Genomic DNA, 14687 nt, shown 5'->3' with positions numbered 1-14687 from the left:
AAATACCACCAATTACTGCTTTCATAACTTTATCTGCAGGAATCAAAACCTAGAGACACACACACACACACACACACACACACACACACACACACACACACACACACACACACACACACACACACGCGCACGCAAGAGCATGCACACATGTGCACACACACATGCAAGAGCATGCACACATGCACATACACGCAAGAGCATACACACACACACACACACACACACACACACACACACACACACACACACACACACACACACACAGATCCCTTAAGGGAAGAAACACCAGACCAGCTGCACAGCTGGGACCTCCGTCCCCTCCTCCCACCAAACACCCACTCCACAGTATAACTTGGATGTTTACTTCATCATCTGCCTTCGTGGTTAACAGGGTGTAAACGCACATTCACAGATGGGGACCAAGGTTTCTGCCTGAACATGTCACCCATGCCTCTTTTTGTACGGGTTGATCAATGTTTTACACCGAAGCACTGTCACAGTTGTATTTTTCCAGGGTGCAGTAGGAGGAGGAGAGGATGTGGAGGACAAAGTGGCACAACATGAAGCCAGATATTTTTAGCATCCACATGTAACCTGTTGTTTTATTTTTGTTTGTTCTACACAGAGCCAGAAAAACTGAAACAGCATTATGTCACTCTCTCTTTTGCTTCAGCTTTGAATGTTAATTTTATTGTAGGCAGAACCAGGAACAGTGTTTTGGTATTGTTTCCACAACAAAGTGCAACCGAATTGAAATGATTAATTTTTCACTCAAAGACTGTGCATGAAACAGGCAAACTTTTATCATCTCCTCCAGTAGATGGCCTTTATTAAATTAATTCCAGGAGAAACATTCTCCCAGCTTTGGCACTTTGGAAGTTTTGGTGTCAGATCCTGTCATAACTTTCAGTCAAGTCCATTACAAGAGCTCCTGACAGGAAAAACAAGTTAATGAATTTCCAACGTTGTCTTCTTTTGTTTCAGCAGCCATTATTGGTACAAGCTTGGGTTTAAGCAGAGTCATTACATGCCTACTGTCTGACGAAATGGGATCGCTCCCTAAACAACACTTGATCTCCTTCATTCATAAACCCTGATTGTAGCTATTAATAAAGTGCAGTGGGGGTGTCGCTGCAGGGGGGTTCTGGCAAAAACAGATAAGGTTGTCCCAAAAAGTTGGTTCTACTATATACTACTATGATAACCTCACAAGCCTCAAAGCAGAGGAGAAAATTAAGGCTTCTGTGACAACACAGTTATACAATCAAACAATCCAGTCCAGTAGGTATGGCCCTCTGTCTGGAGTCTTAAGTCTTCAAACTCTACTTCTTAGTTCACCTTCTATCGTCACGCCATATCAACACGACCACACAGACGCAGCCTGACTGACATAACAATGACAACCATCTTACCGTAAGTTCCCTAGAAGCAAATCTTGTCAGATCATTGCCTCAGAGCTTTCTTCAACCCAGGCTAAACTTGCAAGCCACTATATTAAGAGTGGTTTCTCCTGTCACGAAATAGCTCAGGGAATGTAGCAAAACGGGAGTTGTGTAAGAGGTTAATTACACAAACCCCTTTTATTTAAATTTAACTTGACACAATTAAACAATGCACTGTAGAAGTGAGCAATATCATGAGTGAGAGCAAAGCTTGAATGTGTGAGATACAGTATGTGCTGTGGAGGTGTTAGATGGAGCCAAACTGAGCAAAACAACATAGAGGATGGATGCCAGCTGGTAGAGGGAGAGCTAATGGGCCAGTCTTACAAAGGTTTTAGGGTCCAGAATACACCAGCCATTCAATCCAAGCAGTCACAAGCTGCTTCTGCAGTCTTTGCAGCCTCTTTTGATTTAATGACAAATCTGGCATGAAAACATCAACGGCAGGCCATCAACAATCAAATAACTTACAAAATAGAGTAGAAAGAGTTGCATTGCAATGCCTTGCTTTAAATGGACCATAGCAGTAAATTGGACTTTTCTCAGCTACAATTTTCCCAGACATTTCACCTTTCACAAGTGCACTTCTGCTTCAACAAGGACAAGTTGATTTGATTAACTCAAAAGTAAAAATAACCAATGATTGTGCCTATTGGGTTGAATTACACAGTTCACCAAACAGTGAAACTGTCTGCTTATCAGCAACTGTGTTAAACTGAATTCATTTCCATCCATCACAGCAGCTTTGAGATTCATAGCCATGTGTTTTCTGTGGTATTCTTAGAAAAAATGTTCTACATAAAATTCATGGATAATGTAAGTTTCAAGCAAGCAATCCAATGCCACGGCACTCCACAAAGGTATGGATCTTTTCTTACTGTCAATAATCGGACAATATTGTTAGCACTGAGCTGCACGTGTGCATGATTATGGTTGGACTGATTTGGACATTTGGTTGCTGATACACTAGACCATTACAAATACAAACTCAAGCATCATTGTACAACTGAGCAGCAGATTTCTATGCACAAATGTATTCAGATAACTGATTGCAGGAGCTATTATGGAAATGAGACCAGTTTTTCATGTTTTTACTGTTTGAAACTAAAGCCTGACTAGTTGTGCATTAATCAAACAAGGAGCAGGAAGAGTTCATGTTGATGTGCCTTGGAACAAAAGCACTTGTTTTGTGCTTTGGAAATGAGGAAACATTAGCACAATTCTACAAGTGTTTGAGAGAAAGAAAGCAACACTAGGTTCAGGTGCTTGCAGGCAGCTGCCTTTGATGAGTTCACTCACTCAGGTTGTTGTAGTGCTGTACAGCCAACTATCCAGAGCCTGTTATTTCCAATCTTAACTTCAATTCCGTGTTATCCAAAAACAGAATAAAAACGGCTTCATAACGATCAATAAAATCTTTTTTTTTGTACTGTTCTGTGCAAAGCTAATGGTATTCATTGAGGTACATGTTAATTCAGATTTTAAGAATTCATGTCTGAAGCATTTAATCAAGACTTAAAAACACTCAGGTGCTATCTCCAGCCGTAGTGACCAGATGTACCAGGTTACTGAACTGAGCTGTAAATATGGATAATGTATATGTACAATGAGCCATGGACTCATTATTCATACAGCGCTACACTGTAGGCCTGGACTGATTTTGCGCTTATTAGTTCTTCCTTGCAATTCTATCACATGTGATCACTGGTCAGGAATGTTGTCCAGCAAGTTCAGCTCTCAACGTTACACTCATTCCTGATGGCTGTCAGGTGATCTGCTAATTGAGGTGGGCTGCATTGTGCTTTTGTGCTCATTTGTTCGGAATAAGCTTGTCAGGTGGATACTTATAATGTAAACATAAATGACCTGTGAGTGTTTTGAGTTCCATGTAACCTGGTAAAACTGGTCTGACTGGGGATTAGTGGAAAAAGTGGCCTTGAGCCACAATACACCTCTAACAGCTACAGTCACAGTTTAGAATCAACTGGCCCTGAATGCGGGTTACTATGAGAACTTGTGATCACCATCTGACAATTATTTTAGAATTTTCATGTTTGCTTTTTAAAGGGGCAGTCCACCAATTTTATACATGAAGTTCAGTGTACTTGTCATGGGGAGTACTGCTCAGCCTGTGGAAACAGCTAAAGCCATATATCTTTCCCATTACAATTAAGGAAACTTATAATACCAAGTAGAGAAGAATATAAGAAGACAAGTTCACTCACAGCTCCAGGATCAGAATGACCTCTGCCTTGTTTTCAAAGACCTCATGGAGTGTGATGATGTTAGGGTGCTGGATCTCCTTCAGGATGTTCACCTCGCGCTCGATGTCCTCCCTGGTCACCCCTCGCCGACTTGACTTGCTGCGCCGCTTCTTGATGAATTTGGCTGCGTACTCTACACCCGTATTCCTGTGCCGACATCTTCTGACCACAGCAAACTGACCGCTAGCAAGGGCAGGAGAAGAGGAGATTGTCAAAAGGTGCAGCTATCCTTGAAACATCAAACTGAATGTAAAAATCTGCCTGCGGCCAACTCTAAGGCTCACTAATTAATAGGTTACATCTCATTTGTGCAGTCCATGTAAAAGAGGAGCGGGAAAGTGGATGTTGTTCCCTCTGGACAGAGACAGGATAGCTAGTTTCCCCTTGTTTCCAGTCTTAATGCTAAGCTAAACTACTTAGCTGCTGGCTACAGATACGCATTTACCATCCATACATTTGACTAACTCTCAGCAAGAAAGTGGGTAAGTGCATTTCCCAAAATGTCTAATTATTCCTTTAACACTTAAAAGCTAAAACTCACCATCAACAAGACTGTGAAGAAATCTACATTCACAAAATGATCTCAGCATATTTTTCTAACTTGAAAATAATATTCAAATAACGAGATGCAATATACAGTATACAAAAAACACAATTTGATGACAAATAATGGAAGATGACAGTGGACAATTCAAACTGACAAAATGAACAATAGACAATGGAGGTGTAACAGAAATATATAGCACTGAACTAATCAATCAGCTACGAGGACACCCAGGCTCAAGTGTTTAATTCCCACAGGATTCACTACTATTCACAAATACATTGAAAAACAGATTTCTGGCTGTATCCGTATCAGTTTCAAAGTGGTAAACACAGAGATCTGAGCCAAAAGGAGTGGGTGGAATTATAAGGCATTAAAACTCTTGATCAGAAACAGCTTCAGTTAATAACTGGTTGATGCATCAAGGCCGACGCTGCCTGGAAACAGAAATAGCAATGAAAGCTGAAGAAAGACATCAGTATGTATTCAGATCCAACATCAGACCAACTTTTGGAGGTGTTTCAGAGACTCACTCCAATATCAAAACACAATTCATCTGTTACATACATAAAATGATAACCAAACTGGGTTATATCCGACACCTCTTTTTCTCATTTGATGCCTAAATTTGTTTCTAATTTACAGAAGTAGAAATGAGCCAAGTGAAACCGAATCTCCATCTGCAGTGCATCCCTACAGAGTACGAAAACACACCCGCCTTCACCCTCAGCAGCCCCTCATCATCCCTTTGACAACAGTGTGTAAATTATAGCCAGGCAGCACAGCTCTCACACACTGTCAGCAACACACTGATAAGAATCGCAGCTCAGCACAACAGCAACACAGCTTACAACATCTAAGCAGTAACCCTACACCACACATACACACAAAACTATAGACCTGAAAGGAAAGCCCTTTACTGCTTATAGAGAATGCATTTTTCACTACAATTAAATCATCTAAATCACATCCGTCTTAGAAAATTAGTATTTTGTACAGAACTAAAGCTGGGTACAATGTGTTATTCGTTTCATACAAGTTGGTAAAAGAGGTTGATTATAATAACAATAATAATAATAATAATAACTATTTTCTTCACATGAAGCAGCGACATGATGAAATGTTCCCCTCTGGAATACACACAATTTTAGCGATAAATACAGGCATCATCTAATTTTGACCCTTTTAATTTCCTTTGATATTTTGCCGTGTTAACAGGCTGCAACAGATGGTCTGAGTGAAGTGGACTAAAAAAATGTGTGTGCGTACAGTAAGAATGCTCAAATGCACACAAGCACTTAAGCACCTACTGTCTGTCTGGGCAATCCAAATGAGGGGAGCCTGCGTGACATTTTGGCGTGACAAATTACTCTATGTATGAACAGCACAGGAGTTGTTATGGAAATTCCTCCGTCATGTTGCCATGCAGCATTGTTATCAAACGCTGCTATCTAACTGGATAATGCCGACTCCACTGTCACTCGACCAAAACACTGCCAGAAAAACCACTTGGGGAGGCAAGGACACTTGGCTGAGGGCTGTTGACGCCTCCGCCGATTGTGCCTCCTCATGGCCCTGGCAATCATGAAGCACTTAGTGTACCAAACACCCACGGAGGGAGGAAGAGAACAAGGGAGTAGGGGGTGAGAAAAAGAAGAGGGAGAAAACGAGAGAGAGAGAGAGATAGAGAGAGAGATAGAGATAGAGATAGAGAGAGAGAGAGAGTACCACATTCTGTCTCTTTTTTTTTCCACAGCCAGATTTTCATGCAGATTTTAGCAGAGAGGAAGCAATCTGGCAAAAGCTTCCTCTGCCTTGACAAAAAAAAAAAAAAAAGGCCACTATAAAGAGAGAGCCCTGCACTGTCATCTGACTCCAACGGTCCTGCCAAGATGAGAGCGCACAGTTGTCAGGAAGCAGTTTAGTCATTTAGCTATATGTTCCCACTCTAATCCTCTCTCTACAATGTCTCGCAATATTTGGTAAGTGAATGCGGGATCCAGACGATAACACTGCCAGCTGCAGACGAGGATGGGGGGGGTCAAAATGTTAGCCTTTTCTGACCTGTGTTTGCAGTGCGTCCCATGGGCCAATCAGTGATTTCTGAAGATGCTGTTAATTAATTATTCGATCTTTAAGAGCAACAATGTCAAACCTTTAATGGTTACAGCTTTTATGCATTTGTGCATTCATTGCAAAATAGTTGGTGCTGGATGGTTGGTGATGCAGGTGGTGGTGATGGACATTAAGAGGGATTTTCTATTGGCAGTGATTTGGCATTCAGCAGAGCAGGGTTACAGTGCAATTGGACTGCACAACTTTCTCCACATCTCTGATTCTGTTTCCTCTAAAGAAAACTACAGTTTTACAATTGGTCAATGGTGCTACTTTGCATAAAACAGTTCACCAAAGGCAAAAGCACCACACAAATTTTCTCAACGTCCATGTGGGAATCCATTGACCCCCTTTTAAATAAATGATTTGGATTTGAAAATACACTTTTAGAATTGCTCATGTGACAAAATCCTAAACAAATTTATCACAAATTTAAGCACATTCATCTACTGAAAATCCAATTTCAAGAGACAGACCTATGAGCATGACTTGCATTGGCTGACAAATAGTCAGCCAATGCCAGCAGTACATAATCACAGATTCTGGAATTTTAAATGAGGGAGAAGGAGTGGATGTCATTTGATGATATCATCATCATATATCTTAGAAACTTAATATCTTTGGGTTTTGAACTGTTGGTCAAAACCCATCTGCAGATTAATCAACAATGAAAATAATAACTGAGGTGTCATAAATGCTTCCAACTAACTAAAGCAATCAATTATTTCTCTGCATTTTGACACTCTTCATCAAATCCTAATTTCATATTTGTGGAATGTCTGTTGTTGACGTTTGTATTACACAACTGGCTATAATGTAACACAAAATCAGGCCACAAAAGGTTGTCAGCCATGGAAGTCAAAGACATATACGACATAATCAACTATATTATATTCCACTACATCACAGTGAAATATTTTGGAGGTAAGTAAGCTGATTATGACGGTTGAAAAGCTGTTTGCTGACAAACTGAAGTACAGTCAGTAAATAAAGGAAATGGTGCCTCTTTAAGGAAGTGGCTTGCCCACAACCGAGCCAGAGACAAGAAGCAGACAATGTGAAGAGGAAGAGGCAGCTGAGGATGAGGGCTTTCTCATGCTAATGACACTTCCACCCCCTTTGAGATTGGCTTCACACTATTGTGGTTCCCACCGCTGTCGTTCAGACCTCCTTCGTGTGGACAGAGGGGACAGAAACGTCGGGATTCGATCTGTTTCTTCCAAAGAAATTGCCAGAAGAGATTAAAGGTAGTTGTTGTTCACACTGTGCATGTATATGCAATAATACACATCCACACATAGGATTCCACAATCTATATTTGAATGACCTAACACCTGTTAAATCATCACTTTAGCTACAAATGTGCAGCAGTGAAGGCCAAGTTTAGACAGCTGTGGCAATGCAAATGCTAATGGTGAATGATTATATGTTTGGCCTTCAAGTGCAAAAAGTGTTTGCAACGATGCATAAAAATGTGAATAAAATGTGACACAAAGCAAATTGGAAGTTCAACAGCTCAACATGAACTGCTAACCACTGAAACTGGAAAAGGGGAAAAGACAAACTATGCTGGCATCTAACCACCTGACACGCCAACAGTAACAAACCCAACAAAAGCAAGCAGTTTGCTCAGAACACCCTTCAACTCGTTCTTGTGCTGTCAAACTTTCCACTGCTGAAAGTTCATGCAGAGGAAAAGTGTAATCTGTGAAGCCGTGGGACTTGGTGTGAAAATATTGTTGACGATAAGAAGGAAAACACAACTGATTTCCAGTTCTTGATTATACACCATCTGCGCGGTTTTGGAGACATCCTGTGACACTCTCGATGTTATTTTTTCACAAGTATTTGTCCAGTCAGCGCAGCACTCTTGAATCCTTACGATGGTTTTATTCAATTTTTCAGAGAACAACCTTGATCTACTTCAGTAACACAAAAACATACATGTATCATGATGCATCTGGACTGAAGGGAAAGGATCATGATGAATGAAGAGCAATCTTGTATGAGAAATGTAAGACTATTGGACTCCAGTATTCAGCACACTGAAAAGTCCTGTGGACAAACAAATGAATCATTGCGGATTGAAAATATTCTGTGTGACATTTTGTAAGTGCTCTTATGCTGCCTGACAATGACATTGTCAAGTGAAGCCTTGTGCATACAAATTCATGCCAATTGATACCACCCCCAAATTCACTCATAAAATAGACCGAAAAGTTCACTGTTCAATGCAACTATATCCAACTATCAGTGAGGACTTTTGTGATTTGCTGTGGTTATATCATGCTTGTCTTTTTGCCTGAATTCGTTATCACTGACATTAATGATGAAGTAAGAATTTGGCAATCTCAAACTACAGTTCCCAAAGGAGAAAAACAAACTACATTAATGGTTGTTACTCTGGTACACTTGGAAAGTTATACGACTTTATTACATGGACTATTATGTTAAAACACCTGTTGGGTGTTGGCTTGAGCATGCTCTGACACACACTGCAATGAAGCATGACAGTGACTCTGGAGGATTGCTTCATGAAGGGGGAAGTTGAGTAGGAGCCACATCTCTGAGGTTGGGAAACACACAGGCCAGATTCAGCCTCAGCAATGCCATTACTAAGAGGGCAGTTAGAGCAATACAGCCCAGGGGCAGGGTGAACATCAACAACTTTGAAATGAAAAATCAAGGCAAAGAAATCATTGCGTAACTGATAATACAATTCATGTGTGACGAGGGTTTGACAACAGTCAACAGCACCAGTGCACTGATGTTTACCATGCACTTTCCTGTCTCCACTGAGCTACACGGTGAGACAGCTTGGGAAATTCAAATCAAGTTATGATTTGGTAAGTAAAACACAGCTTGAAAACTGAATGGAAAAAATCTTAGCACAAGAATGCATCAAAAAAAATGTGCACAATATTTACAACTGCAGATCATTTGTTGGCAAATGTTATCGGAATAGGAGTGAATCAGCAGTAGCCCACATTTGTGACGGTTGAGAAGAAATATGAAAAATAAATACTAGTTCACCCTGTTGTTGGCAAGCACTTAAGCACCTACCTACAATCTGCCCTGTAACAAGAGACTATGCTAACAGGTAACAATAACACAGCTAAACACAGCTAAAACGTGCATCAGGAAATCAACTCCATGCATAGAGTGATGGCATGTAGGGAATCAAAGTCTACTCTTCTGTTATGTCCAAAGCTCTCCCACTGTACACACAGAGAGGGGAAAGAGAGCCCACCCTTTGTTAACAACACCAGCTGCACATACACACAAACAAGGGGGAAAATGGCAGTGGTTCAACTGAGCTCTCTTCCTTCGGTGAGGTAGTGGAAGGAAACCAAATCATAACGCTGCCTTGAAAATCAAACATCCTTTCTCTGGTAGTGTTCTGGGAGGTGAGACTTGGCTCTTAAAAATCTAGCTAAGAGCTAAGTTAACAAGAGTTAATGCGATGGATTCCCCCTGTACGATAGACCCTTTACACACTGGCACAAGCTAGTTGGGAAATCCCTCTCGTCCTCCAGGGATGCTGAGGGAGAGCACTGACTTGCTGCTGAATAAGCGCAAAGATGGGACAGAAATAATGAGAAGGCAGAGAAGAAAAACCCTTCCTGTGAATCACTGACAAACAGAGGCAGGGAGGCTGTTTTTCAAGAGCAGCTCTCCCCCTCAACCCCGTGCAGTGCAAAACCCCAGATAGTCTGCAGGATCAAATTGCTGAGTTCCCTTTGTTGTGCTTAAAGCACAGACAAGGCTTCCCACTTTTGCCCTACTTGTTTCTTAAAAGCAACTGGAGGGGAGGGGAAGATGGGAAAGAAGCTGGTTGGGAAAGGTTTGTTTGTGTCTATCGGAGCTGCCTGGGTGTGTGACAATGCCTTGCAGAGCCTAGCATTACCTAACAGTGCTGGCTGGAGTGTTTATCTGTGGAAAGATACTGCAGCGGTTAACAGATTTACTGCTGCATACTTCTCTTTACCCTAGATACAGCAGGTCTGCACGACAGAGACAGTTCAGTGCTCCACATTCATCAACTGATATCTCAGGTTTACTATATACAGTCCTGCCTGTTGAATGTACACACATGGAAGCACCGTTGCATATACAAAGCACAAAGTAACTGACTCTGCTTCTTAAAACAGACCTGCACTCAGTCAATTTACATGCAAACAGCCACACAGCTGCGAGGCTAGGAGCATCAGGTCAGCCAAAGTGAGCATGGCAAATTTAATTTTCTGTCTTTTAAAGTGTCCCTTCAAAGCTCTAGCTGTAGACAGGCCTTGATTAAACAGCACTGATGCTTAAACGCATTTAGAGACCTCTCACACGTCAGATGTTGAATCCATCCATCCATTTTCTATGCCGCTTATCCCTTTTGGGGTCGCGGGGGGGCCGGAGCCTATCTCGGCTGTCAACGGGCGAGAGGCGGGGTACACCCTGGACCGGTCGCCAGCCGATCGCAGGGCACATACACACACCATTCACACACACACTCACACCTAGGGGCAATTTAGAGTCACCAATCAACCTAATGAGCATGTTTTTGGTCTGTGGGAGGAAGCCGGAGTGCCCGTAGAGAACCCACGGGAAGAACATGCAAACTTCACACAGAAAGGCCCGACCCGGGACCTGCGACCTTCTTGCTGTGAGGCACGCGCACTACCTGCTGCGCCACCGTGCAGCAGATGTTGAATCAAGTAACTTATTACACTTTGGACAACAGCACCCACTAAATGAATGTAATGTAGTGTAGAGCTGATATGATAAGCTAAATAACTGATTAGGGTTACAACTAACCAATATAAAAATAGCTGGCAAAGAATTTCACCATCAGTTAGGTGCATCTGTGGGTCTAAGTTTTGAGGCATGGCATGCGCTGTTATATTATAATGGTTTATATTACCGTACAGTATGGTATGTGAACAGGGTGCACCTTCATAAACATGTGACAGCTTGAAAGCACAAAATTGAGGCTTGTGTCCACACAGTAAGAAGACCATTGGACAGTAGTGAGCTGTCAAATGAGTGCGGCCTCGCCTGGATGACTGCTTGATGTTGGAGGCTGCTGCTCTGACTGGGAGTCTGGCCTTGTCAAGTTGAAGCAGTGCTGGAATGAACAATGTGCAGCAGTAATGAGCAGCAGAAAGGCCTTGGGAAGAAAAATCAGTGTAGTACGAGTGGACATGGTGAAGAATAAATCTGATGCTAACAACCGTGCAACACAGCACAATACAACACAACAGAGTATGGCCAGTGTGTGCTGCGAAGTGCATAAAACAGTCTGGATAGAACAAGCAGCTGCAGATGTTTTCTACATGACTACATCTATACTTTTATTGTGTAAACCCCAATGGGAAATACAGACACACCCAGAGGCAAAAGCAGCTGAAGCTCTTTACTAGCGTGCAATACCTGCTGATGTATAATTTTGAGATGAAAGATTACAAAATAGAGAAAGGGAAATAACCTGCTAAAGACTACTAAATTTGACTCTATTCTTCTTCTTCTTTTTCATGAGTTTCTTGATGCAAATACTGGTGGTCCTGGTTCCTAACTCCTAAAATTTAGCTTACAGAAAAGAAGAATCACTCTACTACAACTACAGATCCACTCATGACTGTACACCGGTGTTACAAAGTGGAGCTTTCCTTCCTCACAAACAAACTCTTCAAGTTTGTTTTATATGAAAAAGCTTGAGAGGGACTTTCTCCTCAAGGTCATCAAGCACAATAGTAAATTTACAATAGCTTATCATTTCCTTTAACACTAAAGTACTGAGGAAGCATTTGCTGACTACACCAGCTAACACTGGTTATGACACCTCAAGTAGACCGTAAGAAATAGCTATACCTCCCAGGTAGCAGTCAAATCGGGCATGAACACTATTTGATCAAAGCAAGTGTGTAAAATGAGCATTCCTTATTTAATTTGTGACACATGATTACTTTATCTTTGGGAGTAGACACAGGGTTGTGTTAAAAAGGCAGCTTCTTCAGTGAGAATGAGGTGATCATCAGCGCAGGGTGTCTGGCACAGCTTGGGCTGACAGCAGCTGAAGATGACACATGTACAGCTACTTTTCACACACACACACACACACACACACACACACACACACACACACACACACACACACACACACACACACACACACACACACACACACACACACACACACACACACACACACACACACACACACACACACACACACACACACACACATCACTACCTGCCTAGAAAATCTGTATTTTCCCTGCTGGAGAGCTGATTTCAGCACATGCTCCATTTGGCTTTAGGATCTCCCCGATAACTCTACATCTGTACTCCTGATACTTAAGTGCACAGAATTGGTATCGTACCAACAAAAGCATTTTTTTCTAGCCAAGTGGTGCATGGGCAGGGCCAAGCTTATGCGTGTCTAGAGCATTACATGTAAATCATCTAATTTAATATGCAAGTAATTCCTAGGTAGAGGGACTGGAACAGAAAACTATGATACTCACCCTTCTAATCTTTAGCCTCAATCCCGCCGTAATCCATCTATACATCACAGGCTGTTAAACAGAGCTTACAATCGTGGGAGTATAATGCAATGTATATTATGACATTTTAAGACCACCACTCCCACCACACACCATGAAAACATGCCCATCAAAATGTATGGGGATAAGGTCAAAGACCTACTTGCAACAGATTGTCTGCACAGTATTAAACACTGTGGCATGCTTCTGTGAGATAATGCCCGAAAACGCTTGCAGCATCTTAGTTATAAACACAACACCAGAGCTTTAAGGAGCTTCCCACAACAGTTATAGTAACTGCCAAGCCAAAACCATCACATCAGTAATTTTCCAAAGCAAGTAACTACCCTCTATGCAACGGTCATGTCACTGATTAAAGATGACTCATTGCTGGCTCTAAAGAAGGAGATAAAGTGCAACAACAATGTAACCGGCTGTTGACAGGTCTGTCAAAAAGTTCATGATTTCATCTCCACATGTTGGACCTCCTCTATATCATATAAAAATCAACCACTGACTTCTGTTCAGTTCAGTAAACCTGTTCTATTTCATGAGAACAGGTTTTAAATTTGAGACACTGCTGTCAATTTGACTTCACAGTACCAAGAGCATGTGCAAACACTCAGCCCAGACAAAATGTCAGGGAGGAAACTCAATCTGCACAGGTGCAAAACATTAAACGACACAATCATTTCAAACAAGAATCAAGCACAGTTCATTTGTTTCATTTTCCATCTTATTCTGTAGCAGCATACCTTTTGTTTTGGTGAGCAACACAACTAGTTCAAGGATTCAGATGTGACTTCCTGGTTTGGAACAACATCATCTACAAATAATCATTATTTGGTTCATCTGTCATTTTTTAAAATTATTTTAATTTTGGAGAAATAACGATATAATTTAGTTTACATAAGGTGACAAAATAGCGAAAAAACTTGTCACAAGATCCTACAGCCCAACATGACATTTTCAAATTGTTTATTTTCTGTGACCAACAGTCCAAAAATCTAAGATTTTCAATTAAACAATCAAAAAACAAAACAAAACAAAACAAAAAAACAATCAACCAACCAACTATTAAATAACTAATTATGAACGCATACAATAGAGGCTGAAGCTTAAAAGACAATATTCTCATGACATTGGCTCACTATGCACATTGGCTCAAAGATATGAATGAAAAACCACATACATTAAGACAATAAAAATTCCTAAAATGAACAGCTTTTTCAAGGTACTGACACTTGATTTAGCTTTCACGGATAAGAAACACTATCTTTGCGCTATAGCAGCCAGTACTACACTGTGCATCATCTCCCTTCCACTACTGTGAGCCAGCTATTGATTGGCTCTGTGTACTACGACTGTGAAATAGGAGAGGGTGCTGAAACGCTGAAAAGTGTTAGGTACAATAGCAGGCAGGCATGCAGCGCTTCAGGAAGGCACACACACCGCACACACAAAGCTCCTCTGTCAAATCTGATTCTGATGCACATGGACTGATGGAGGATGACACACAAGTGGGAACACAATAGATGTGATCTCACCTACAGTTCGGTCTGCTTTGGCGTGAACCACAAAGGAAGCTTGCTTTTTTTTTAATTTTGTATTTTGTTCATTTTGGTTTATGCTGCCCCGTCACAAGCAAAACAAACTGCAAGTCACGTGATTGGAACTCACATCGCATATTCTGTATATTTGATGTTTCTCACAGCATTCTACCACCAATACTAATAAATCATTGGGCAGAATATTGACAAAATGAAACGAAACACAACAAAGCATTTGC

The 14687-nt window shown here is 41.3% G+C and overlaps 1 protein-coding gene across 1 annotated transcript in view; it reads right to left on the bottom strand.

Annotated features, from left to right (window-relative positions):
• The window catches only part of dapk1 (death-associated protein kinase 1), a 68974-nt gene that overhangs the window by 39373 nt on the left and 14914 nt on the right, over positions 1 to 14687 (bottom strand). The window contains exon 3 of the mRNA XM_070964159.1: positions 3668 to 3889. Within this exon, the coding sequence (XP_070820260.1) occupies positions 3668 to 3889 (222 nt within the window). The remainder of the gene's footprint in view (positions 1 to 3667; positions 3890 to 14687) is intronic.

This window comes from Chaetodon trifascialis, chromosome 6 (assembly GCF_039877785.1).
Source record: "Chaetodon trifascialis isolate fChaTrf1 chromosome 6, fChaTrf1.hap1, whole genome shotgun sequence".
Classification (NCBI taxonomy): Eukaryota; Metazoa; Chordata; class Actinopteri; order Chaetodontiformes; family Chaetodontidae; genus Chaetodon; species Chaetodon trifascialis.
Note: the sequence above shows the minus strand (reverse complement) of the source record. Positions and strands in the feature narration are given on the sequence as shown.